Consider the following 26,995-nt stretch of genomic DNA (forward strand, 5'->3'; position numbering starts at 1 on the left):
AAAAACACACACGAATATACACCCAAGACTGAGAAGCACCCGCGCGCGTGTGTGTGTGTGTGTGTGTGTGTGTGTGTGTCGGTGAATCTCCTGCGTGCGGCAGACCTGCTGCTTCAGTGTCGGTGGTCTCTCTGCTGGTCGGCTCGCCATGACGACCACCTCCAGATATGGGAGATGACAAAGTGGATGGTTCTGATCCATTGGCCTCCGAGTCGTCCTTGGGCTAAAGAAGTAGGAATGGGATTCTTTAGTTTGTTTTGGTTTTTAATTCGTCACAGTAGTGGATCGGAGCATTGTGTATCCAATGTCACTTGATTGGTAACGAAACTATTATTTATTTATTGCAAATGATTTGTATTCGTTCGTCAAATGCGTGACAGAGTAATTAAATCCTCTTCCACTAGGTGGCAGCAGATGGTTTTTAAAACTAAGAAAAGATAATTAGAACTGTTGAAGAGGATCTTTGTGAGTGTCTTTCTTCAGTTCCTGCCACTATATGAGCGTTGTCTTCAAATAAACAGGAGTAGACTTTTAGTCAATTTAAATTAGAATATTATTATATTTTATTACATGAGATTTTTGTTTGGTGAAACACTGCACTAGACATCTTATTGCTGTAACTAATTAAACTATTGCGGTTAGATTGTGTAAAAAAAAAAGTAATTTGTTATATTGTTAACTGGTCAGTATTTGTCATGTGTTTTTTATTGGCACAAAAAAGCAGTAATGATAACAAACAAATGCCAAAAAATAAATAAAATAAAAAAATACTACATTATTTGCACATAGTTTCTGTTGTAAATTCCAGTTTTCTGCAGCCTGGATTTAGATACAGTTAAATCGTATTTTTCTAAATTCACTCTTTATTCTAACACTTGCCTAGACGAACCTTGTAACAATACTCATCTCACTGCTGGAGTACATGTACAGCTAAATCAAAACCATGGCGGGAGCGAGGTCCGGAGTCGGACTTTAGGAAACAACGGCAGCCACACACTGAAGGAGGACGTCTCCTCCATTACTCAGTCATTAACCTGTCCTTTACATTCTTCACTAAAACGTCCTTTCTCACACCAGCGTTTCCTTGACACTGTGTGACTCATGTGTTTCTGTACTATTTCCGCAGCGAAGGGCTGAACTCCCACGTCTCCTTTATCTCATCATATCTGCAGAGACGAAAGAAAGCTTGTCTTTTTGTTTGTCGAGAGTCATCTTTGTCTTCGTGTCTTACGAATGAATGCAGTTTATTTCACTGATGACTCTGGGATGACTGCTGGGATTTGACGATTTGAATGTAAATGTCCGTTGTGTGTGTGTAGTGGTGCGCTGTGTCACAATGACAACTAATTCACTTTCACTTTTATACGTTCAATATGATTAGTGTTAAACACAAGTCAGGGGGATTCAGGGATATTTAGGTGTTTTTTAAATATTTTTATTCTGTTTTTTTTTTTATTTTATGTCTAACTCTTCCATTTTTTTATAAAGTCTTCTTTGGGTAAAATTTGGCAGTTCTCAAACATGAGAAATGAGAAATGGTTTTGGTTTGCTTTCTACTGCTTCAGTTACTGCATTACCAAATATGTCCACTAGACGGCACCAAAACCTTTGTTTTCAAGAACTTTATTTATGCATATATATATATAAAGTAGAATCTCTGCGACCAAAAATATCAACTCTTATATTTTTTGGATTTACCATTCTCACCTGTAGGAGGAGCTCCCTGAGTCTACGGAGCTGAGACTCCAGCTGCTTGTTGTGGTCTTCCAGAATCTGCATCCTGGTCTCTAGACGGGTCTTATGCTGACGAAGAACCCGAGCTTCGGCCAGGAGCTCCTCGTCCTGGACTGTGGGAGAACCTGGCCTTTCTCCAGCCTCTGTCAACATCGGGACCGACGTTGCCTCGTCGTGCTTCCACTTGAGACGCCGGTACTCGCTCTGAAGAACCCTGTGGACAAACATCATTCATTTGGCGACACTGTGACAAACACGGTGAGAAAAGATGAGGACAGAAACCTGTTCTCATTCTCCAGGTGGGTCAGTGTCCTCTGAAGTTGCTCTTTGTCCTGTTGCTCCAAGTGGGACAGCAGAAGGTGTTGTCCACATGGGGAATCCTGATCCAGGGCTGGACTGGATCGACGCAGAAGGTACTGGTCTTCATCGCTGAGACATTTGGACACAGGAGAAAGACACTGAGATGCTTCAAGCAGAGGAGAAGAAACTCACTGTCATCATCAATTTGACTAATATTTAGTTGCACTGTTAGGGTTGCAGACCCATCATGGCGACACTGTGACAAACACGGTGAGAAAAGATGAGGACAGAAACCTGTTCTCATTCTCCAGGTGGGTCAGTGTCCTCTGAAGTTGCTCTTTGTCCTGTTGCTCCAAGTGGGACAGCAGAAGGTGTTGTCCACATGGGGAATCCTGATCCAGGGCTGGACTGGATCGACGCAGAAGGTACTGGTCTTCATCGCTGAGACATTTGGACACAGGAGAAAGACACTGAGATGCTTCAAGCAGAGGAGAAGAAACACAGAATATAGGAAAGAACCGACGGGACATTTAAAGTGTTTCACTGTCATCCTCAATTTGACTAATATTTAGTTGCACTGTTAGGGTTGCAGACCCATCAAAAGTCAAATTGAGATGTAATAAAATACACAAAAAAAAAAAAAATGTAGGAATTAGGGTTAAGATTAAGATTGTATGTCTTAGTGAAACACACTCAAAAATGTGTGCGTTTGCGCTCTGGGTGTTTTTCTTTTATAAAATTCTTTGCTGCTCACAGAGACTCATTTTCATTATGTGGTTGTTTAATCAAGTGGACACAATTACAACCTCACTGTTAAAACACACGCACGCACGAACACGCAAACAAAGAAAACACACCGCAATGCAAAGAAAACTGACATGCACACCAAAAACACACACACACACACAATTACCATGAAAGCTTTTGGCCGTAACGTCAGAGGGTGATAGCATACTCACAGACTTTCATCAGGAGAGAGGCTGTCGGTAAAAAATGAACAATTCTGGCTCTCCATTTCTGCAAGTCTACAAACACAAACACACACACACAGAGGAAAATGTAGGAATATTATTAGGAAATGCAGCCAAATAGAGACACGAGTTCAAACGGAGCGCGCTGAAAATGAAAGCCAGACCCTATGACATCGTTGATAGTACAGACATTACAGGCTAAAACGGAGACACAGACAAACGTATGAGTCACAGCGTCGCAGAAAATCGATCGCATGTAGAACCCCCATAAAACCTTGCATTCTGTCTGTCAGCTGTGGGCCAGGATGTAGCTATGGTATTAAAGCAGCACCATGGACAGAGTCTGGAGTTTCCCCAGGATCAGGACCAGGGACAGAGTCAGTAGTTTCCCCAGGATCAGGACCATGGAGAGAGTCAGGAGTTTCCCCAGGATCAGGACCATGGACAGAGTCTGGAGTGTCCCCAGAATCAGGACCAGGGAGAGAGTCTGGATTTTCCCCAGGATCAGGACAAGGAGAGAGTCAGTAGTTTCCCCAGGATCAGGCCCAGGGACAGAGTCTGGAGTGTCCCCAGGATCAGGACCATGGACAGAGTCTGGAGTGTCCTCAGGATCAGGACCACTATTTGAGCAACAGTGTTATAGTTGGACCTAACGAGTATTCCTTTTAGGAGAGCCAAGAACCCTAAAGTCGCCTTGATTTTTGCAGAAGTGCGTGACGTGTCAATAACAGGAAAAAAAAATTCCCCAAAAAATTAAATTTTCTTAGTTTTAAAAACCATTTGCTGTCACCTAGTGGAAGAGGATTTAATTACTCTGTCACGCATTGACAAAGAAATGACAAATTATTTGCAATAAATAAATAATAGTTTTGTTACCAATTAAGTGACATCGGATAATTTTCCAAGTCCAAACTTAAGCACAAAAAGGTTGTGAAGCGTTTTTTTACCTGCTGGCGTAGTGTTCGATTCTGCTGTGAGTGTCAGCATGAGGGAGCCTTGGTGAAGAACATGGCCTGAAAATCAAGACCAGAACCAGCATTGGAACTTCATTGACTGGATATTAAAAAGAAAAACCTACCAGGATGTGTGGATGCGTTAGGTGAGGCACTCACGTCTCCGAGGTCTCCGACTCCAGCACAGACTGCACTGGGAGGTAACCTCTCTGGGGGTGTTTGCTAAAGTACTGTTTTGACCTGAACTTGTTTTTCAAAGTTTTGGCAAAATCCCTCATTTTCTCCCCTGAAGTGCTCTGTAGAGGAGGGAGGAGTACGGAGGGAGGAGGAGAGAGGCGGACCAAAACAGGAGATTGATGATGAGCGACTGATTAGTCAATTGTTTTTATCTTGTTTTAAATACAGACTGAAAAACACACGGGAAAAAAAAATGTTAATTTCCTTCTGAAGCGTCACATTTCTTTTTTTTTTTACACCTACATATCTGACAGAGAATTTCGCTTACAAAGAAAGACTGATTCTGCTCTTACTGGTGTGTAGTACTCCATAATGGGATAGTGCAACTTCTTTCCTTTGGAGGTGCGGCCAGTTAGAAAACACGTCTGGCAGATGTCCACGTTGAACTGTTTCAGACTACGGTACCTGTCCAGATGGATGGAGGAAAAGAACAATTTTTTTGAATCTTAATTTCTAGCACAAAACAGAGCAGATTTTCTTTTTTAGTTCCAAATCCAAAAATAGTTACTTTGAGGGCAAATGGGCAGGTTTGTAGGTTTCTTGAAGATGTTTCACCTTTCATCCAAGAGGCTTCTTCTGTTATGGGATGAGAGGTGAAATGTCTTCAAGAAACCTACTCAATCCAGTTGCCATCGATGAAAAACATTTTTTTTCCCTATTATTCCGGCTACTCAATCCAGTTGCCATCGATGAAATGTTTTTTTTCCTATTATTCCGATTAATACAGCAGACCAATGGACAAATTCTAACAGTAGATCCAAACCCTGTCTCAAATTTTCTACCTAAACCAAATCTAATTTTCTAAAAAAGGAGAAAAATTCTTTTGCATTTCATCGTAACATGATTGGAGAAACGTCGCTTGAAGTTTAAGCTCACAGACCTGAAGCCTTTGATGGGAAACTGTTTGCAGACGTAACATTTTGCCTGATGTTTGGTCGACTCTGCGGCAGTCACGCGGTGGAGGACAGGAAGCCAAACCATGGACTGAGGTTCCAAACTCGTCCACTCTAGAAAATGTGACACTTCGATGGCAGGTTTCCCTGGAGCCTGTAGGTAAAGATAGAAAAAATGAAAAGGAAAATGGAGGCCAGAAAGCTAAGAGCAACAGCAGGTAAAAGCTGTGACTCAAACGGATGAGCGTGTAGCATAATTCAAGTGATGTCAGATAATAATTAGGATTTCCAGTAAAAATGCTGAAATAGAAAGGTTAAAAAAAATGTGCATCAGAACTACACAAAATATCCCTTTTCACTCAGTAAATCAAAGAAAATTCACATCTTAACTTGGTTTCAATTTTTCCCTTACCATACGAAAGCAGCTCCTGACACTGGGGTCGACGTTGCTGCCTCCAAAAGCGGCCACTTCTCCGAGCTGTCGGGGGATCTGAATGGCTTCATGTAGCAGCAAACTGAGGTGACGCTGGTCTGTCAGACCGCCAGGTCCAGAAACCTGACGGAAAAGGTCTGAAAGGACGGAAAATGTAAGGCTTTTCGTCAGTGAAACTGAGTGTATTTTCGAGCGGACTAAAATATTTGTTTTTCAGCTGCGGGCTCCAAAACTTATATAAATCATATTATTTATTCATATTCGATTTTGTTGTCAGATAGATTGTTTTTTTTTTCTTCTGCTTCTCTGCAAAATCTGTGCATACTCCCAACCTGGAAGGCCATCCTGCATAAACCTGTGCAAAAGTTCTGTGGTGTCTTCTTATAAAGGTTAAAAGGTGAAAGAAAACAATATTTTGATCCGACTTATCCAAAAATGAAGTGTACATAAATAGGGATAAGTCGATATTATCGGCCCGATATTAGCATAATTATGAAATGTTGGTATTGTTTTTACCTCCAACAATAAACTTACACCTATGTTTTGCCAGATATGCTGAAATCGCTTCAGAAAATATATTTTGGACAGACAATGCTAATTTGTGGAATGCATTTCGTGGGGCATCACAATAAAAGTAGGTAATGCGGCAATTAGCATATTCATTTTACGCTAGTCAATTCTGATGAGCGAAAAAAATTTTAAACCTCCAGCATTTATCAGGCAGTGGTAGAAGATGATGCATAGCGACTCGTATTGAATCTCTGAGACCACTGTGACCCACATAGCGTGTGACAAAATCTATAACAACATCTATAACACATGCTACATAGATCCATAGACGTCACTCAAACATTTTCCAGAACTACCTATTTACACCTGCTCTGAGGAGAAAAAAAAATTCATCTTCTTCTTGGTGATGGTGTTCTTGGCAGATATTGCTCTCTGGATGGCTGCAGTCATTTACTCAAGTGAAAAAGCTTTTTCTCTCTCACAGCAGCAGCAGTATCAGCAGCAGCAGAAGAAGAATCATTTCCTCCATTAAACTAAGTGCACGTCCTTACGGGCAGCCAATGCCTTTTCTGTTGGCTCAGAGCTCGTGTTTGAACAAACGAGTAAGAAACAAACATGTCACTCACATTTGTATTTGTCTTGAACGTCGGCGTTGCACAGACTCACCAGACCCATCTTAAAGCTTAGGACTCGCATTTTTCCATTACGAGCACTGGAAGAAGGACAGAAAAGGAGCGGAGTCATGAATGAATGTAACCAAACATGGAGGATATCATACTTTAAGGCAGTGGTTTTTAATTATATATTCTGTCATGCGCCCTCTTGAGGACAGAAATGTTTCGACCCGTGCGCCCTCTTGAGGACAGAAATGTTTCTACCCACACACCCCCCGGGAATTAAAATACTATAGAAAACCTCATAACGTGCATGTTTTTCATCTGTACAAACCACTGGGTGAATTGCTGCCCCCTAGTGACTGGAGGCTTGTTATCATTCAATCATTACAGCAGTGGTACACTTATGTCCAGGGTGTCATATTCCATTGGAGGCCCCTCGCTTTTTCAATGATCTCAGAAGCATGTGATCAAAAACACACCAAGTCGTGGATTATAAATGTGAGGAGAAGCTCAGACTCGATCTATTATAGACAGCGCAACACACAAGCCATTGTTGTCTCTGTCCGACCAAAGTATTACCAATTTTTAATGAGGTACGGAAAGATTTAAAGCCAACCGTTAGAGGGAGAGGAAATGGAGAAGAAAAACAAGAGGCTAGAGTTATGACTGAAGTCATTAATCCAAGCCAGACATGGAGCCACCGCTGGTGAACTTGAGCACAATCAATGCACTGGGCGGAACGTTGATGTACACACAGCTTACTGTGTGCTGTGTTATTAGAGCAGGGAGACAGCAAACATTTAATGGATATATTATGCAACCAAGACACAAATGTGCATCTGTGTGCAGTATCTTTCTACCTTTTTTTTTTTTTGTAGAAAAGTAATATCTTTCTAAGTGCCGTTTTCAACTGCTACGTAAAAGTTTTTATGATCTGTAAATGTGTCCCCCCAAAAAAAACAAGCCATTCAAATTGAACCCACTGTGTGACCTAGAAAAGCGAATGATTATGATAAAACCTGACTGATGTTATGAACCAAAAACTTCTCAGTCTGGGACGGCAACTGAAAACTATGGTCGTTTGACTCTGGTTCAAACATAGCTAGTTGTTCTAGAGTAGTCACCAGTAGCCATTTCTATATTGCTGCTTAACTGTTGCCATGGTTACGTTAAGCCATCCTCAGGTTTTCTTCCTGTAGGAGATGTGCACAGAGGACATGTGCCTTAGCACCATTGATGATAAAGGCAGAAAAAAAAAAAAACAAACACTTGGGTAAACAATCCTGCTACGCCTAATTTTTTTTTTTTTTAACCAAGGCAATTTACATTTGAATATTACATTCATCATATTGATCGTATTGATGTCTCATATTAAACTTTCAAAAATAACTTGTTAATGTCAGGTAATAGTAATAATTTTTGAGTGAAGTTTATCCTGCAAACTGGTCTGGAAAATTCTGAATGCTTAAATTATTAAATTTTTTTTGTTGTTTTTTTTAAATGACTCGTCAGTGACCATGTCCATCATATGACCCACCTATCGTAGACGTTTAGCAGCCAGTTGAGGCACATGTCAATGCAGAGCGGAATGTTGACCAGGATGGAACGGTCCTCCTCCAGCTTCTCGTACAGAGTGGTCAGACTGTGGATCATTTCCACCACATCCATGACACGTTCCGCCTCCTGTAAATCCTGCTCTCGAAAGATGTCCACCAAACCAGTGAGCGTCACCAGGTCCACTGAAACACACCGACAGATAGACAGAAAAAATAAAAAAATGAAAAAAAAATGAAGCATCTGGACGTCTTAACTTAGCAGAGACCGAGTTTATGTGGATGAACGAAACATGAGAACAGGAGATTAAAGTGTAAATAAAGCTGATTCTGAGATCGCAATCCTGAACTCACGTCTCAGAGCCTTCTGGACTCGCCGTAGTTTCATGGCTGTTCTGTATGCTGAGAACTTGATGTTGTTCAGATCGGCTGGGGGAAAAAAAAAAAAAAAAGACAAAATTAAGTATAACAAAATGTGTTGTTTCTAATATTAAAAAAAGAGCAGTCAGGTGGATTTAAATCCAACCTTATCTAAGGAATTTGGAAGACAGAGAAGTATATGACAGTGTCATCTGCATAACGATTGATATCATGTATAATAATTCTCCAGATTACAGTGGTCCATGCTGACTGGATAACAAGGATTTATCACTGCTTCACATTGGCTGAAATCAACTGATGATCGTTCACTGATTTGTGAACTGCATTTGTTTATAACCAAATTATATTTTTTCTTTTTGTTTTGTTTGTCCCTTTCTTTTTTCGTGTGCATTTAACAATGGATTTTTTTGTGGACGTTCCTCTCATCAAAACACTAAAACACACGCTTGGGATTGAACGTTGGTGGAGATGTTACTATTATCTTCCCTAAGTGTCTGAGATGCTAAATGACAGGATCTTTCGAGGAGTGTCTCCACTGTCTTCTTACTGTCATCAGCTGCAGCTCAGCAGGGTTCTGGATCTTCTGAACAAGTCCCCCAACAGAATGACACGTTAATGATCTACTCACTCACCCAGAGCCTGGTACAGTTCTGTCATCTTTGGATGGTCCCAGCAGGTGGTCTGGGCCTGGTGGCTGAGAGAAGAGTGGACCAGAAGATGTGGTGAGAGGAGGCCGAAAAAAGACAAGAGCAGAAGCAATGGCACTGAGACAAAGAAAGATAGAAAAACAGAGACACAGACAGGGGGACGTAGAGACATAATGAACCACAAAGACATACTGAAAAACACATACAGGGACATACTGAGACACAGGGACATACTGAGATACAGAGACATACTGAGACACAGGGAAATACTGAGATAACATACTGAGACATACTGAGATACAGAGACATACTGAGGTACAGGGACATACTTAGACACAAAGACAGAGACATAATGAGACACAGAGACATACTGAGATATAGAGACATACTGAGGTACAGGGACATACTGAGATACAGGGACATACTGATACAGGGAGAGGTACAGGGACATACTGAGATACAGGGACATACTGAGATACAGGGACATACTGAGATACAGGGACATACTGAGGTACAGGGACATAATGAGATACAGGGACATAATGAGATAAAGAGACATACTGAGACACAAAGACAGAGACACAATAAGACACAGGGACATACTGAGATAAAGAGACATACTGAGACACAAAGACAGAGACATAATGAGACACAGGGACATACTGAGATAAAGAGACATACTGAGACACAAAGACAGAGACATAATGAGACACAGGGACATACTGAGATAAAGAGACATACTGAGACACAAAGACAGAGACATAATGAGACACAGGGACATACTGAGATAAAGAGACATACTGAGACACAAAGACAGAGACATAATGAGACACAGGGACATACTGAGATAAAGAGACATACTGAGACACAAAGACAGAGACATAATGAGACACAGGGACATACTGAGATAAAGAGACATACTGAGACACAAAGACAGAGACATAATGAGACACAGGGACATACTGAGATAAAGAGACATACTGAGACACAAAGACAGAGACATAATGAGACACAGGGACATACTGAGATAAAGAGACATACTGAGACACAAAGACAGAGACATAATGAGACACAGGGACATACTGAGATAAAGAGACATACTGAGACACAAAGACAGAGACATAATGAGACACAGGGACATACTGAGATAAAGAGACATACTGAGACACAAAGACAGAGACATAATGAGACACAGGGACATACTGAGATAAAGAGACATACTGAGACACAAAGACAGAGACATAATGAGACACAGGGACATACTGAGATAAAGAGACATACTGAGACACAAAGACAGAGACATAATGAGACACAGGGACATACTGAGATAAAGAGACATACTGAGACACAAAGACAGAGACATAATGAGACACAGGGACATACTGAGATAAAGAGACATACTGAGACACAAAGACAGAGACATAATGAGACACAGGGACATACTGAGATAAAGAGACATACTGAGACACAAAGACAGAGACATAATGAGACACAGGGACATACTGAGATAAAGAGACATACTGAGACACAAAGACAGAGACATAATGAGACACAGGGACATACTGAGATAAAGAGACATACTGAGACACAAAGACAGAGACATAATGAGACACAGGGACATACTGAGATAAAGAGACATACTGAGACACAAAGACAGAGACATAATGAGACACAGGGACATACTGAGATAAAGAGACATACTGAGACACAAAGACAGAGACATAATGAGACACAGGGACATACTGAGATAAAGAGACATACTGAGACACAAAGACAGAGACATAATGAGACACAGGGACATACTGAGATAAAGAGACATACTGAGACACAAAGACAGAGACATAATGAGACACAGGGACATACTGAGATAAAGAGACATACTGAGACACAAAGACAGAGACATAATGAGACACAGGGACATACTGAGATAAAGAGACATACTGAGACACAAAGACAGAGACATAATGAGACACAGGGACATACTATATATATATATGTACATATATATATATATAGCTTCACGGTGTTGTGTGGTGTGTGTGTTGTGATTGAATTATGTGTACCTGGGAACAGTGTCAGCCGACCGCAGTCATACAAGATAACGGTATGTTCAGGGTATGGGTCACATTGAAATCCTTTACTCATTTCAGATTCTAATTTACTTATTTTTTTCTCTGACTTTTTTTCTTTATTGGATTCTTTGCACATTAGTCTGTGAGAATAATAACCAGAGAGAAGGAAAAAGCGCTCAAGGTTGAATTTTCATCAAAACAGATTTACTGGAGATTGACTTACTTGATGTAATAGGGCACTTTGTTTGGTGAGATGGCTCGTTCCCATGGGATCTGCACAGAACCTGAGCAAACACACACACAAACACACAAACAAACAAATAAACCAAAACAGCTTCTAATTAATCAAAATGTAATTAAGAGTACAAAACGTGTTGCGGAGTCCTGGGAACTGATCAAGAACAGTGTTTTCAGATTAACTCAGTAGAACCTTAACTACAGTTAAGTCTCCCCTGTGCATTCCAATTACGGTCGGGGGCGCCGAAGCGGGAAAAGAGCTAACGTGTAACCAGCCGTGTTACAGGAACTGTTCGGAAAAAAAAACCATTTATTTAAGTAAAAAGGAAAAAAAAACCAAAACATTTATTTAAGTAAAAATGAAAAAATATATTTCTGTGTAAATATCCCATTTTACAACGTGGACACCTGCAGCTTATAGAGAAGTGCAGTCTATATGTAGAATTATTTTTTTTCTTTTTGAATTCAGTGGGTGCGACTTATACTCAGGTGCGCTCAATAGTCGGGAAAAGACAGTAACTTTTTTTGATTACTGATGAACAATTCTTCATAATGAGGTTGGTCTTTCTCTCTCTATCTTTTAAAATACTTTTTTTTATGAATTAATGTGGCATGTCAGTTTATCTGATTGTACGTTTTAGCTTAAAAGGAAAAAAAAAAAAGGGAGCAAGAAGGAGAGGAGAATTTTACTTGAGAGGAAGTGCTGTGATCCAGGTCCAAAGTCTCGATGAGCGTCCTGAAGCTGTTTTAACCTCTCTTCAATAGAACCCTGAAACGACACAAACATGTACGTATAAATCCACTCAGACTTCTATTATTTTTTTTTTTTTTTTGCAGCAAAAGTGATGATGCTGAGGTCTGAAAACAAACAAAAAAGGAGGGAAAACACAGAAAACACCCCGCCAAAATAAAAGAAGAATAATGACAAAAGAAACAACGAGAAATGCAAAATTCTACAAAAAAAAATGCAAGAAAGAAATTTAAATGGTAAAAGAAGACTAGGTGCCGAAGCTGGCACGTTGGGGGAAAAAAAAAAGACAAACCTCTGACAAGAACACCGTAACAACCCGAGGGAGAAGAATGTGTAAATCTAGATCGTTTCTGAAGGAGCCGAGCTGAAACAAGACGACGGAGGAGAAATCTGGCGAAACATCTGCGGCAGCTGTTTGTTAATTCATGGCTGCGCTGGAAGAATCTGCTGCTGCTGTTGTTGTTGAGACTAAAAGCTGATCACCGGGGGAACTCGCCGAGTCTCGAATGAGGCTCAGTTTGCGTGACATTTTCACAGAAACAATTTTCAACGTAAAGGTGCTGCTCACCTACGTCGTTCATGGACTTAAATAATTCACTGTCTTACTCCATGTCACACTGACACACTAACGCGGTGACTATCATGACAGCCAAGACGACTTCAGACCTCTTCATATTTCTCATTCAAATTAAACAATTTGCCTATTTTTTTAAAATATCCTATTTTTTGCCTATTTTTCTAAATATTTTTTGCCTATTTTTTAAATATTTTTAAAATATTTTTGCCTATTTTTTTAAATATTTTTTTTATATTTTTACATTTTTTTAAATATTTTTTGCCTATTTTTTTGCCTATTTTTTAAATATTTTTTTAAATATTTTTTTGCCTATTGTTTGACTATTTTTTAAATATTTTTATATATTTTTTTTATATTTTTTGCCTATTTTTTTAAATATTGTTTTTATATTTTTACATTTTTTTAAATATTTTTTGCCTATTTTTTTGCCTATTTTTTAAATATTTTTTAAAATGTTTTTTTGCTTATTTTTTAAATATTTTTATATATTTTTTTTATATATTTTTTTGCCTTTTTTAAATTTTTTTTTTTATATTTTTTTTTTATTTGCCTATAGCAAATCAAACATTTGAATTAAACAGAAATAAGTCGGGGCTGTTCTCCCGTTGTATGAGGAGTAATCAGAGTGCCAGGTGATTCATTTAAAGTCTATGTTACAACATCACACACACAAGGAAACCCATCTGCTCTGAAGCTGCAGCTGCTGCTTTAATGGCTCTTCAATGTTATCATCCCAACACTCAAATGAGCAATAAGGAGTTTTTAAGAGAATTGGAAGATGCGCCGCCTTACCGCGTTAACCACAAAATCATCGTAAAGTAGCTTTAAAGGCACGTGCTCTTCACCTTGGAAATAACAGTTTATTTATAAAATTCAATATTTAGTTAAATCATATTTTTTAAAAACAGCGGTGTCAGACATATGCTAGCTAATTAGAGCTAATTAAGTTTTGATCGTACCGGTCCGGCCCACTTGACATCTAATCAGGCTGGATGTGGTCCCTGGACTACACTGTTTTAAAATATTTATTTCAGTACGAGCACAAGAGCGACGAACTCTCACTTAATGTTTGTCGGATAATTAGCTGCCAGGGAAAAAAAAAAGTTTAATTAAAAAAGTAAAAGGATGCACTTTACTAAACTTTTTTTTTTTATGATTGTTTATTAGTGTTATGGCTCTTTTCAAATCGAACACAGAGAGAGTCTTAATTGTGGTTTTACTTTTTAAGCTGCTACAAAAACACAGCAGCTTTCGCGGTGGAAAGTCTGAAGGACCTTCAAGAAAACCTCGAAAAATCAGTGTCTTTGTTTTCATTTTTTAAGACTCAAACTCCATACTAGGTTCCAGGAAGTTTATATTTTATATTTTTGTTTTGCTTCTTATTCATTATTGACTCTGTCTGAGAATAGTTTTTACGGCAACTTAGCTTACTATGGTTGTTGGAAATATGTTATGAATAATCTTAAACGTAGAGACCGCACTGCTGCTCCATAGGTCGTTTGGTAAAAGTACTTCATTTTTACTAATTGACTTCATTCAGAGAGAATCAAGGCACATCCATTCACTCTCTTCATTTAAAGATAACATGGCGATATTTCAAAATAAAATGTCATTTAGACTCTGATACGAAAAGAATAAAGTCTAAAAGATTTTTTCTGATTCTTCAACAATTGAAGCTTGATGGTTCTTGTTTACATAGCAACGGTTGCTAGGATGTATAATTGGACTGTTTGGGAAACGTTTACAACCATGACATGAATAATTATTAGAAAAGAAAATTGTCAGCATTACGAATTAACAAGTTAACGCCATAATAAAATTCAAATTCAAATGTCCAAATATTTACACACACAAAAAAAAACCTCTAACTTATGAATGCCAACTGATGTTGCTCATGTGTGAACAGAAAGAGATGATGCTGATGTAAAGTCCAAAGACACGTACCTGCAGCACCTTCCATCTGCTGTTGAGATGTTCCAGAGCACGTGCGTTCTCCATGGACAGATGGACATCAGAGATGGCCAGCTGATGGGCGAGATCATTGACTTGCTTCATGCCTTCCTTCACCTGACCCAGCTCCTCCTTAAACAACTACAGCGAGACCACAAACAGAACAGGGTTCGATTGAAGTGCATTTCCAGTTTTCAGTTTGCCAATTAACGATAAATAAATCCACGTATTTCTACTCATAAAACACCACGGAAACGTAACGAGACCGTGTTGAATCATCTGCTGAGTGAAAGTGGGGACGGAAATGACATCACAGTGCGTTCGTTTGTTTGGATTCTACCTTGGTGGCGTCGATGTGGTCCTGCAAGGCATCGATGAAAAGATCTCCCACGGGTTCCCAGGCATCTCTGACGCCTTCGGCCTGATCTAAAGCAACAGCCAGCTCCTCCATCGCCGCCTGGATCTGCAGCAGACGCTCCAGTGTCCTCTCCATGTGTCTGAACGGTCAACAGTAAACACGTGGATCATCGATTACAATTTTTCATGTGATGTTTTCAGGACCAACCTGAATCTTGAATCGTGGGGGAAAACCTACGAGGCTGGGTTAATGTCAAACGGCGGAGCCGAGTGAGTTCTGACCTGTGTCGGTCCACGCATCTTGCCGTCAGTTTTTCCCACAGGTCACTTGCCACGTTGGCCTGTTTCCACACTGTGCGACTCACGTTCAGGATTCTCCTGCGTGGAGACACTTCTGCCCAGAAAGGGGGAAAAAAAAGTCGCACATTTGAATGAAGGGTAAAGGATAAAAAGTCTTCTTGACTTGGAGTCTGGCACGCTGCAGCAGAAACACAGAGTGAATGTTCGCAAACCTTTTCCGTCCGTCAGAGTTTCCTCTGGTTCCTGGAACGGATGCTGAGCCAAAAAGGCCTGGGCTGAATCTAGGACAGAGTAGATGAAGGGTCCTCTGGATTTTATGTCCTCCATGAAGGTCTAATGGAGGAAGAAGAGCGGGAAGGAAAAAAAAAAACTAATTAGCGTTTCGTTGCACATTTTCAGGATTAAAAGTTTGCAAATGTACACGATTGAAGTCACGGAAACACCCAGCCTGAAATGAATTCTGAAAATGTGGGAAAAGTTCCAACAGAGTTTGTTTCTGTGTTTATTATACATGACAAAATTAAAGGAGAATGGTTTTTAAACTGTTTTTTAAAAAAATCAAAAATAAAAAAATCCTGTTCAGCCAAAATGACAAAAAACCGAGGAGCTACTTAACAAACTTTAGTTTCATTATTGGTTAGTTTATGAATGATAACGATAATTTGCTCCAGTTTTGAATTTTGGCCCGCTGTGAATTTGACTTTGACACCATTCTCTTAATGGAATCGTGAGAAAAACAGAAGGTAGATCAGGACACATACAACGAACACTGCGTCGGCTGGACCGTCCAATCAGAGTGGGTTGCGAGATTATGCTGCTGTTATTTCACACACATTAACAGCACAAGTCTTTACTGAATCAACGGTTAAATCTTCAGTTTTCCCACCTTGCTTCAGTGCTTAAAACAAAAGAGCCCAAAAATATATATAATACATATCCTTTGAAGTGCACTCTACCTCCTTGATGCTCACATGACTACAGCCAATAGGACGTCTGGATTAGAGCTCAATTAGTGACAGTGGCCTGAACCTGAACCTGAGAGACTAGTCATCATTTGGAATGAAATTATATATTTATCTCCTTTATCGACCTTCACCCAACACGCTTAGCTTAGCTTAGCTTAGCTTAAATATATATTGTAACGTACACAGTCGGAATCTCCATCTCTTAAGGACACTATACCTACACAGGGTAACGATATAAGATCGTCGGATAATGCATTGGAGGTATGAATAAGACACGAGACACAGAAAGTAACGGAGGAGATGATACTGTAAGACGTCCCACTTGGTCCTCCTCTCTCATTGCTTGAAATAACACGAGATTTCCCTCGTCGTCTCAACCGTTCTGCTGCAAGATGCTCCCGAACACATTCACTTACCATCTTCTTCCTCCTCCTCCTTCCTCCTCCTCCACACACAGAAACCACAGCAGAATAAAACCACTCTCCATCAATAATTCACGTTTGTTAAAACGCCCGTTATTCTCTGCAGAAAACTCGTACGGCGGTCCTTCTCTAACTCTGTCAGAAAAGTTTAACAGCAACCGCACATTCGGGAATCACCGTCTTCTCAGATTAGAGACATGTCGGCCATGAAAACAAGACAAGTTATTGAAGAGAGAGAGGGAGAGAGAGAGAGAGAGGACGAGTAAAGATACAAGGAAAAATGGTACCAGATTTGACTCTATTTCAGATTATAATTAGGTTAAGTCTTTTGTTCATTAGGGCGTTTTTTTTTTCTTCATTGATTTTCATTACGTGAAAATGTGTATTCAAAAAAAAAAAAAAATCAAGTGATGCACACCGGTCTGCTGGGAAATAATGAGGGAGTTTTCAGATCCAGCACTTCTAGGGATTTAGTTACTGTGCCAACAGGAGAAGTGTTTTTTTTATATATATATTTATGTTTTTTGTGTTTTTATTTTTACTTGAAAAAAACATGATAAAACAATTGTACATCGTTTCCGTCTGTCACGTCAGTAGATTCAATAAATCTGTTGGGTTTTTTTTTTGTTTTTTTTTTTCACTTCAAATAGAACTTGACACGGCAACACGCTGTGATTGTTTCTGTCGGAGCGATAACAAAAGCGTTAGAAAAAAAATATCATTTTAAGGATGACAGTAAATAATCTGAAATGTGCCATCTGTTGCTTAAACCCGCTGGAGGGAAGTGGTGGGAGGACAGATCAGCACACAAGAGGATTGGAGGAAAGATCATAGACGACAATTAAGGGGCGAGTTAGGAAAGTTAATTTAAGCTTAAAAAGCTAAAGCTAGTTTTTTTTTTTTTTTTTAGTTTTTTTTTTTAATGGCATAATTGTGGGTTCCAGGATCACTGTTGATGGAGGTGTACGGCTACACTGACGCACACTGGTCTGGACTATTGATATTGAGGTTCCTGTATAAAAAAATATAAAAAATGTTGGTGATAATTATTACAGATCTGTTGTTTTTTTCCCCAAGAAACAAATCAGTCAAAGAAAGGTTACGAGCTCCGGTTAAAACAAGCAAAAAATAACCTTGTTTTTGCCTCTCACCTCATCTCGACCCCTGCCAGCTGCTCGCCAAAACCCGATAGCAATATTTACAATTATTTAATATCATATAATAATATAATATTTTGATTGTCCTTCATGAAGTTATGACTGATTTGGTCAAACTTGTTGCAAATTTAACATAGCACATTGTAGAGTGCCTTCTAGTGGACGTGGGAGGTAATAATACAGTAAGTGCGTCTATAATGAGCTTAAAAACATTTTTTAAAATGTACTTGCACTGCAGAGTCCTGCACTGTAACGTAATATTAAAAAGAAAAATCTAAAGATTTTTAAGAATTTTTTAAAAAAAAAAAAAGAGAAGAAGAAAAAAAAAACACAATTTAATCCTGTACTTAATCCTGTCTGAACATGACATAGAAAATAAAATGTTATAACCTGAAAAGCATCTTGTTAAAACAAAAAAAAAGAAATTTTTTTATAACCTGAAAAGCATCTTGTTAAAAAATAAATTTCTTGTCATAATGTGAACAATTACAGGTCACGGCGTAACCTTTACTCTCCTACTGAAAGCAAAAGGAAAATGTAGGAATACTGAAATTCTAACAAGGTGGTAACCCTGATCCAGAGAGTTCAATTTCATTTTATACTCACATAAATAAAGCAGTCGTATAAGGTCAGCGCTACAGTACTGCAAACCTCAGGAGAAGAAATAAAACTATGTGCTGCATGATTGATTAGTTCACTTTGATGGATGGTTCCTGGGGCACATAAATTATCCACACTTAACTTCAGAGCGCTGTTATCCAACAGACAGTTAAATAAATCAAGAGACAAAAAAAGATTCAAAAACACAAACAGACTAGGATGGTAATTTGAATATTTTAAAATGCACTTTCCAGCAGCAGGAACGTTTGTTTCAGGGTAAATGACCTTTGATTTGATTCAGAATTTCAGCTTTAAAAAAAAAAAAAAAAAAAATCAATAATGTTTCAAATTTTAATTTAAAAGCCAGAGGCAAAAAGAAACCGCTTTTTTTTTGTTTCTCCATTTTTCCATTTGACATCTTCTCCTTCGACATTACAAAATAAGGATTTGAACGAGAATGTAAGGTCTTTTAAACCAGCTGTAGCCAAAATAAAATCAATCAAACAAAGTTTGTATGAGCGGCTAAGTTTTAAATGTACGCCGAAAGGAAAAAAAAAAACCCAAAAAAACAAAACTCCAGACCTGCTGTTGTCCTCTCTGGTTTAGAATAACCAAACACTAAATCTCTAAATCATGTGTAAACCAGGTTTAAACGGAAGTGGGAAGAAGTTCACAGATAAAACCTTCTATGCCAAGACCTCGCATCCTGTGTGGGTGTATTTATTCTCTGTGTTTAAAAAAATAAAATGACAAATAAACGTCGCACGTCGTCCGTCAGAGCTTCCAACTGCTGATGTTGTCAATGATGATGTGTTTTACCTGGTGGAACTCCCTCTGCTGCTGCACAGCCTCCACATCGCCCCCTATGGGCAGCTGCTCTGACAGCTCCTCGTCTTTGGCCGTCAGCCATTCAATGATCTCCTGAAGCGACAGCTGCAGCTTCCCACTGTTGTCAGAGAAGGCCTCCAGACGCGCCCTGCACACAGACACAGTTGGTTATTTTGGACACGGAGGTGACGAAAAACACCGTTATATCTGACTGTACATGTAACTGTTTTATAATTGCACTTATTTTGCTTATATATACGTACGTATACATAACATAGAGATAATGCGGTATACTTTGGTATACATTTAATTCAATAACAGGGATTACAATATTAACACACACAAACAAACAACAATAATTACCGTATTTTCTGGACTATAAGCGGCACCTTATTTCATACCAGGCCTGTTTGTGCAACTTACTTATACTCGGGTGCGACTAATACTGTATATTAAAATGTATAAATTTCACGTGTTTGTTATTTTCACACTGACAGCCACTAGAGGGCACTCTAGCTTATACTCCGGAGTGACTTATATGTATATGAGGGTTTTTTTTTCTTATTTTTTATGCATCTTTTTGATGGTGCGACTAATACTCCAGAGCGACTTATAGTCCGGAAAATACGGTATCTAATAATTTACTAATTATAAACTATTACTATTAATATCGACTGTTCAGGTTTTCCCTATTCTTTGATGGTGTGCTGCTGCTCCCGTTTGTATTATATTCAATCTATCTATCTATCCATCCATCCATCCATCCATCCATCCATCCATCCATCCATCCATCCATCTGTGATGCAGCAAGTCAATTCCCATCCATGTAAAGCCCCTACAACGACTCAAAGACTATTACATTCAGAGACTGATCTGAGATCAGAAGTCTTTCATCCCCCGTACTTTCTTTTGTTGTCCTCTGACCAGAAAACACTAAACGGCAATGAGCCACTACTTGCTTTGCCCACCTCTTTGGTGGTGGGAAGACCTTAAGACTACTTTGTATAACCATGGCAACAGTTAAGCAGTGAAGGAGGAATGGCTGCCAGTTAGCGACTGAATTGGACATACGTCCGATTGTAACTCAAGCAGCTGAGTATTTCTCAAGTAGAGCATACCGTTCTGGCGGGAAAAGGTGAGAAAATAAAACTGATCAGGAAGTTTCGCAGTAATAGATACAGTGGAACTTTGGTTGTCCAATAAACTGATCAGGAAGTTTCGCAGTAATAGGTACAGTGAAACTTTTCGAACAATTCGGTTCATGAAGAAAATGTTTAATCAAAAATTGCCCCCCGGTTGTCGTACTATAACTCGCCGCTATTTCTTTTATTTTCTTCATTTCATAAATCACCATGAGAAAGAAAAGCAGTGAGAACAACAATAGAAGTAAAGAAAGAGATTATACGACAGCATAAGAAGTCGTCGATTTGTACCATCGTTAAGAACAAGGAAGCAATAAAGGAAGCTAACGTTGCCAAAGGAGTGACTGTGGTCAACAAGCAAAGATCGCAGAAAATAGAAGAAGTGGAAAAGCTGCTGTTGATTTGGATCCACGAAAAGCCGTTGGTCGGCGACAATATCTCGGAGACAATAATTTGTGAGAAAGCGAAGCCAACATTGAGCAATCACGACTCCTCAGCACCGGTAAGGATGACTGAAATTGCCTTTCCTAGTTGAAGCTTTAATCTTTCTTCAGTTTTGTTTATCTTTTTTGGTTAGATCTAATGATTTTCATTGGTTTCTTGTATGAACCTGTACACAAACTACTGTTAGAGGTCCAGGAACAAATTCTCATGGGGAAAATGGTGAGTGCCCCAATATCTAGATTTACAAATACTGTATTATAACCCAATTCATTTGCCCTTAAAAAAAAACCCTAACTACAAATACCCTTAAATCGCAAAAACACGTGACAAAACAACCGCAGTTTCCAATCAGCTATTTGCAGTAGTAGTTGCTGTCCCAGTCTACGGAGCTGAGAACGACAGTGATAGGGCAATACAAGTCAAGGAAATGGCAGATACTTGTTACGATTAGTAGTAGTACTATGGGTGGAGCTACCAAGTACCAGCTCTGTGCTCATTATGATCACAGGTTTATACGTAGAGACCGATTGGCAGATTTCTAAAAGTTTAGTGAATTGTTATGATTGGCACTTGAGGAATAGACAGACACAAATGTCTGGTTTTGCGTATTGTAAAAAAAGTCTTTAATAAAGCTAGCTAAAAAGTTAATCGACTAGTAAGCATCCATCTCTTTACTTAAAGACAATCTGAGTACACGGCTCTGATTCAGGAAAGAACATTTTTTAAATACTGAAAAACTGAATGCCATTTGTGAAAAATAGAAAAAACAGTGTCAAGTAAATGTCGCCGTCTTAACCCTGTCAGAGTGAAAGGACTGGATTCGGTGATGCAATCGTGCCGAGCTTCTTACAGAAGATAAAAATAAAGCAGTGCCTGAAGGTCCAGTAAAAACTTTCTTTTTTTAAAACTCCCGTCCTCTGTCTCCCCCTCCGTTCCGGAGCTGAGAAAACTGCGAACAGCTCAGTGTGACATGACATTATTGTGACATCACAGCACTGCGAGTGTGCTGACGCCTAGACTGGACGTTTGTTTGTATGTTTGTTTGTTTGTTTGTTTTTTTTATGAGATTCAGATTCTCAGAGCAGACGCTGGAGGTCCGTCTGTGTTCGTCTGCGTCACGCAGCTGCTGTGACTTCTGTTGCGTCGTCGTTCTTACACTACTGTTGCACCGTGTCGCATTTGTGTCACTACAAAAGAAGGGACAGGACAAGGCAGTGGATGTGGGAAAAGAACTCTCACGCACCACAGTCCATGTAAAAAAAGAAAAAACCCATAGGATTCAGGAGTAAGTAAATAAAGAAATACACTCAAGTCACGTAAATACACTTTCCGGTACTACGAACAGACGGTTTAAGCTATCGCCAGGACTCCAGTCATATCACATGGATGGGGGCGACACTGGCTACCCCTGGAATCTGATTTGCTACACTACTTGGACACCTCTTTTAGAGCTGTCCATCAGCGTACTCGAGTAATACTACGAAATTACTTGACATCTACAAGACAAAAAAAAAAAAGACCTACCGTTTGGATTAATTTCCAATCATTTTTATTGACTTGCAACTTTTGAATTAAGGTCAATGAGTAAGTTGCATACAGTTAGCATAGTGTGCTAGCTTAGCATAATGACTTAGCGTATACGAAACATTAGCCTGCACTTTGCGCCACTGTAACAAACATCGCAGCAACAAGCGCTGTTGTTTTCACCCATGTCTGAAAAAAGATCTAGATTAATTTTAAGGGAAATTATAGCATTCGTGAATAATATAAATACATTATATTGTAATATGTAATATCTAACCTAATTTTCTTTCTTAGAATGACTTCCACTAACCCGGTATTTTGGGTAAATTAACTCGCAATTCACTAAAATCTCTAAGCCTGTTTAGTTGAACACAACACTGATATACTCACAGGAATTGAAGAAAGACGCAAAGATCTTCAAAAGCTCTGATTCTCTTTTTTGTTTTTGTTTTTTTGCTGCCACCTAGTGAAAGAGCATTTAATTGTTCTGCCTCTCACGCATTGACGAACAAAGTAAAAATTATTTGCTGCTTCTTAACTGAAGTTTGCGCGAGAGGATTCTGTGACACAGTTTTACCGAGTTGGGGAACCAATAGGGGAAGACTAGGAATTTGGGAGCTTTCCTCATTTGCATGCATACGCAGTAAGTGTGGGAATATAGACAGAATGTCGGAATGACAGGAGGTTTTTCCACTCAGTGTGGGCGGATTCCCTCTGCAGTATCTAAACCATGTGGAAAAACAAATTCCTGACATGCTGTGAACACCTACATCCTGCTGCTGCTGATGCTGCTGCTTGTTGTTTTCTGCAGCTCCAACTTCAACAGTCGCTGACGCTGGGGATCTGAGGATCAAGGTTCATTTCATGTCTCTCAGCTGCTTTTCTTGGTTCCGTGTATGTTTGCGTAATTTTGTTGAATGTTTGCCCCCCCCTTTTTTTTAAAAAGTATTTTCACCACCTATAAAGTGACGATTCTAATTCTGTTTTTTTTAATTTGAACTAACCATTAAAGCATCTCGACTTGTTCTGAAAATAATAATTTTAAATTGTCTGTAATAAACAACATTTTTAGACAGATCATTAAAAAGGGACAGTAATAATTTAACTTTGTAGGCATGTAGCTGAGCTTCTTAAAGTTACAAAAAAAAAGTCTATGTCTATTTTAATACAAAAATAAAAAATAAAAAAAAAGAGGTCCATAGGTCATTTGGTACCAGGGCCGCAGTGGGACACAGTAAAAAAAATGTACTGCAGTTTTACTAATTTACTTCATTCAAAAAGTCATAACCCTTAATTTTTTTCAATTTGAGGAAAATCTGACAATGTTTCAAAACAATAGGTCATTCAGACTCTGATAGTAACAGAACAAAGTCTAAAGTCCAGCTTTGTTCTGGACAGACCTGCTTAGATCTGGATTGACTTAGTCAGATTTTTCTATTAAATTTATAGGCATTGGACAACATGCCGTGTTACATTTCATTCATTCATTCCATCCATCCCCCTCTAATGGCACTGTGCCCACCTCAGGGCTCACGCCCTCCACTTTGGAAACCTCTTTAACGTGTGGTTCTGCCCCCCTGACATCAAAACATGTCAGAAAAAGAGCAGGTTTAAAACAATCAGAGTAAAACTCTGACTCACCGGATGTTGTGGGATTTGCGTTTGATCTCACTCCAGCACAGATTCATGTCTCCTGTCTGCTGAAGGATGTCTCCTCGAAGTCTCACACACTCTGTGGAGTCCTCCTGCCCCTCAGCGTCCACCGTAGACTGACAGGGCACACAGTGGCATCGCGGCCACGAGGGCCGCCCCGCAGCTGGACACATACAGAGAAATGAGGAGAGAAAGTCTTCATGAAATACAGATTTAAAAGAAATAATAATATAAATAACATCCAACAGTTTTCACTAATAATATAAATAACATCCAACAGTTTTTAGTCGCTTATCCGTTAACGGGTCGCGGAGGACAGCAGTCTCCACGATCGCGATCGGAAGGTACCAACCGCCCTAACCGGGATTCGATCTTACCCAGGAGGTGAACCCTGGGGTTCCACACCAACGACAGAGACTCTCTCTAGGCCAAAGCGCCACCAATATAAATAACAAATATTAAAAATACATGAAAATGATCCCAGGTATGGCGAGGACCCAAGAGCAGCACAACCAGGTCTGGTTTAAACCCAGTCTTTTATTCAAGCTACAACAGGCTCACTTCTTCAGTTAGCACAGGTTGACGAGTTGAACCAGGAAACAACCAGCAAGGCTGGAGGGTTTACCGGGGCAGAGAAAAGGAAAAGGTCAAGGCAGGTCAGGGAAGCAGTTAAGATAATCAGACGAAGAGTGAACGGAGTGGAGCAGGCGGAGGAAGTTCTGCTGATTAGTTCTGCTGATTAGGGGGCGTGGCCGCAGGAGTGATTGAGCGGAGGACCGACACGGTGAGCAGGTGGAGAGCAGTTACGTAGATGAGGGAGCGTGGCTGCAGAGGAGCAGACAACAGAACAACAGCACCCTGCTACATCTGACAGAAAAATGTCAGAAAAGAAAGTCAGAAACACAAAAGGAAGGTTGAGGATGTTTGTGAATTAAAACTTAAAAATATATTGTTATGAAACCTATACCTGGATTGAGAATACAGTTTTTTTAAATGAATTTTCGAACAAAATACATACAAAAAAACAAAACAAGTGTTGCTAATACCTGGCATAGAGCACAAGAAAACACGCAGGAATACATCCATCGACGTTCTGTCTGAGATCCACGTGTCTGAGTTTTGGAGTCACCAGGGTTTAACTGGTCAATACCGCTCTAAAACCTCTGACCTTTGTAGCACTCTCTGCTAATGCAGCACACACGTGTACATTCAATAACCCCACTATATATATATATATATATATACAGTATATCTGGCTGTCAATCAATTACTGTCAATACGACTTCAACACTACGGTCGGGGTTGTATGTATGTATAACACAGAAAAAAAAACTCACATTGTACCACACTCCCTTGTACTCCCTGCAGGGTTCTTACTAGCGTAGTCACTTCGTCCGCTCTATGATCAGGTGAGTGCAAATTTGCCTCAATGACGGCGCGTACGGCGGGTTTGTAAATACTCTATGTTCTCTCCTTCTCCAGTTACTACAATTTGCTACGGTTCATTGCAGGGGTCACCAACACGGTGCTCGGGGGTCATCTTAGCCCTAGCCCTAGGTGAGATGTCCTCAAAATCAAACTAGTCAACAAGAGGGTCAACAACTGTACCGTTACTGTACTACAGTATTCAGGAAGTCTGTATCAAACAAGTCGCTCTTGGAATTACCAAGTACCCCTGAAGTAGCTCTCAGTTTCCAAAAGCCTGGTGACCGCTGGTTTGTTGGCGATCATCTCGTAGCTGGTGGAGAACGCTAGCTGAGAAGGGCTACCGTTTCAGCTGCTAGCACCACATTGTTGTTCTCTGAGCTGGAGCAGTGGGAGAGGTTTGCAGCAGCAGCAGCAGCAGCAGCCAGTCTTCTGGTCTAGAGTCGCTGAGGGTAATTTGCCACTGAGCCCTTAGAGTCACGTTCCCCAGTGAACCTAGCCGTATTATGTCTCGGCTCCCGTTGTGTTGAAGTCCAAGGCTATTTGTGTCCAATCTTCTTTACCTTTACTGTGATGGAGAGGTCAACTCTCCTTCCGACCTTTTGTACTTTTCTCTCTTTTTTTACTCTATAGAACGTTGAGCTACTGGAGTAGCTTTGTTTACTTAAAAAATATATCTCAACATCTTCCCACCTCAGACTATCTTCTGAATTTCACTTCTTCCTTGTAGTTACTCCCAGTGAGTCGATAAACTCTCAGCATCGTCTGTCATTAATCTGCGTTCTAAATAATTCAACGAACGCAATGTGTTGTTTTTTTTTGTCCAATCTATTCATCACAACTAATCTCTGTATAATAATCTAATAATAATAATAATGATAATTTATGAACTTGTCCGTCGGAGTAGAGTTTGTGTCCGTGTCGTAGGAGTGGGTTTTTGAAGTAAGCTGCTATCTGACATCACGGAGCCATTCGTTTCAGGATAACCTGGATTCTTAACCCGGTTAATGACAGGAAAGGTTGCCGTGCCCTGACGTAAACCATCCTATAATGCTGCCATAAAAAAATCTTCGTTTGTTTCGTTGCCAAATCACAGGGAGACATTAAGGAATGCAGACGCATTACAAGACACTTGATCTTAGCAACTAAACACCAGAGACAATGTGTTTAGATAATCTAAAGATAAGTAAAGAGGTGATGAGACGAGTCCTACCTGATTAGAGACCAGCCCTTGATTGGAACCGGTTGGTCAGAGTAAAATCAGACGAACCCAGTCGACGCGCTTCGCAAAAGGAGGACGGACACAAGGACATGAGCAGATGGACGTGGACACAGGGATGAGTGGAGACTTTTGTTTTTCCT

The 26,995-nt window shown here is 39.7% G+C and overlaps 3 protein-coding genes across 4 annotated transcripts in view; all 3 read right to left on the bottom strand.

The window, feature by feature from the left end:
* The window catches only part of LOC112488206 (dystrophin-related protein 2-like), a 5,417-nt gene extending 2,619 nt beyond the window's left edge, over positions 1–2,798 (bottom strand). Inside the window, exons 1-5 of the mRNA XM_025063343.1 lie at positions 2,789–2,798; positions 2,329–2,512; positions 2,017–2,163; positions 1,708–1,948; positions 40–223 (exon numbers count right to left, since the gene is read on the bottom strand). Of these exons, the coding sequence (XP_024919111.1) occupies positions 40–223; positions 1,708–1,948; positions 2,017–2,163; positions 2,329–2,512; positions 2,789–2,798 (766 nt within the window). The remainder of the gene's footprint in view (positions 1–39; positions 224–1,707; positions 1,949–2,016; positions 2,164–2,328; positions 2,513–2,788) is intronic.
* Positions 2,799–2,949: 151 nt separating this feature from the next.
* Positions 2,950–26,957, bottom strand: drp2 (dystrophin related protein 2). 2 transcript variants are annotated; one of them, XM_025063263.1, is made up of 19 exons: positions 26,847–26,957; positions 24,197–24,371; positions 19,437–19,593; positions 15,686–15,806; positions 15,456–15,567; positions 15,157–15,313; positions 14,811–14,957; positions 12,229–12,307; positions 11,525–11,585; positions 9,215–9,276; positions 8,556–8,630; positions 8,186–8,387; positions 6,658–6,743; positions 5,501–5,658; positions 5,076–5,242; positions 4,489–4,600; positions 4,118–4,254; positions 3,953–4,018; positions 2,950–3,059 (listed from the first exon to the last, which is right to left on the bottom strand). In XM_025063263.1, the coding sequence occupies exons 2-19, from the start codon at positions 24,241–24,243 to the stop codon at positions 2,990–2,992; spliced, it is 2,016 nt and encodes a 671-aa protein (XP_024919031.1). In that variant the 5' UTR covers positions 24,244–24,371; positions 26,847–26,957; the 3' UTR covers positions 2,950–2,989. The 2 variants fall into 2 exon arrangements, with proteins under 2 accessions (XP_024919031.1, XP_024919032.1); XM_025063264.1 differs by lacking the exons at positions 2,950–3,059; positions 3,953–4,018 and having other exon boundaries at positions 4,114–4,254.
* LOC112488207 (uncharacterized) overlaps positions 24,935–26,995 on the bottom strand; it is a 38,934-nt gene continuing 36,873 nt past the window's right edge. The window contains exon 3 of the mRNA XM_025063344.1: positions 24,935–25,033. Within this exon, the coding sequence (XP_024919112.1) occupies positions 24,935–25,033 (99 nt within the window). The remainder of the gene's footprint in view (positions 25,034–26,995) is intronic.

Source organism: Cynoglossus semilaevis, chromosome 15 (genome assembly GCF_000523025.1).
Source record: "Cynoglossus semilaevis isolate Cse_v1.0 chromosome 15, Cse_v1.0, whole genome shotgun sequence".
NCBI classification, from domain to species: Eukaryota; Metazoa; Chordata; class Actinopteri; order Pleuronectiformes; family Cynoglossidae; genus Cynoglossus; species Cynoglossus semilaevis.

Excerpts from the sequence above, each read along its gene's own strand:
- drp2 (XM_025063263.1), bottom strand. The coding sequence starts at position 24,243 with ATGAATCTGTGCTGGAGTGAGATCAAACGCAAATCCCACAACATCCG. Across the intron at positions 9,277-11,524 it reads AAAGTGCCCTATTACATCAA|CCACCAGGCCCAGACCACCT; the intron begins GTAAGTCAATCT and ends CTCTTCTCTCAG. Across the intron at positions 5,659-6,657 it reads CGTTCAAGACAAATACAAAT|ACCTTTTCCGTCAGGTTTCT; the intron begins GTGAGTGACATG and ends CCGTCCTTTCAG.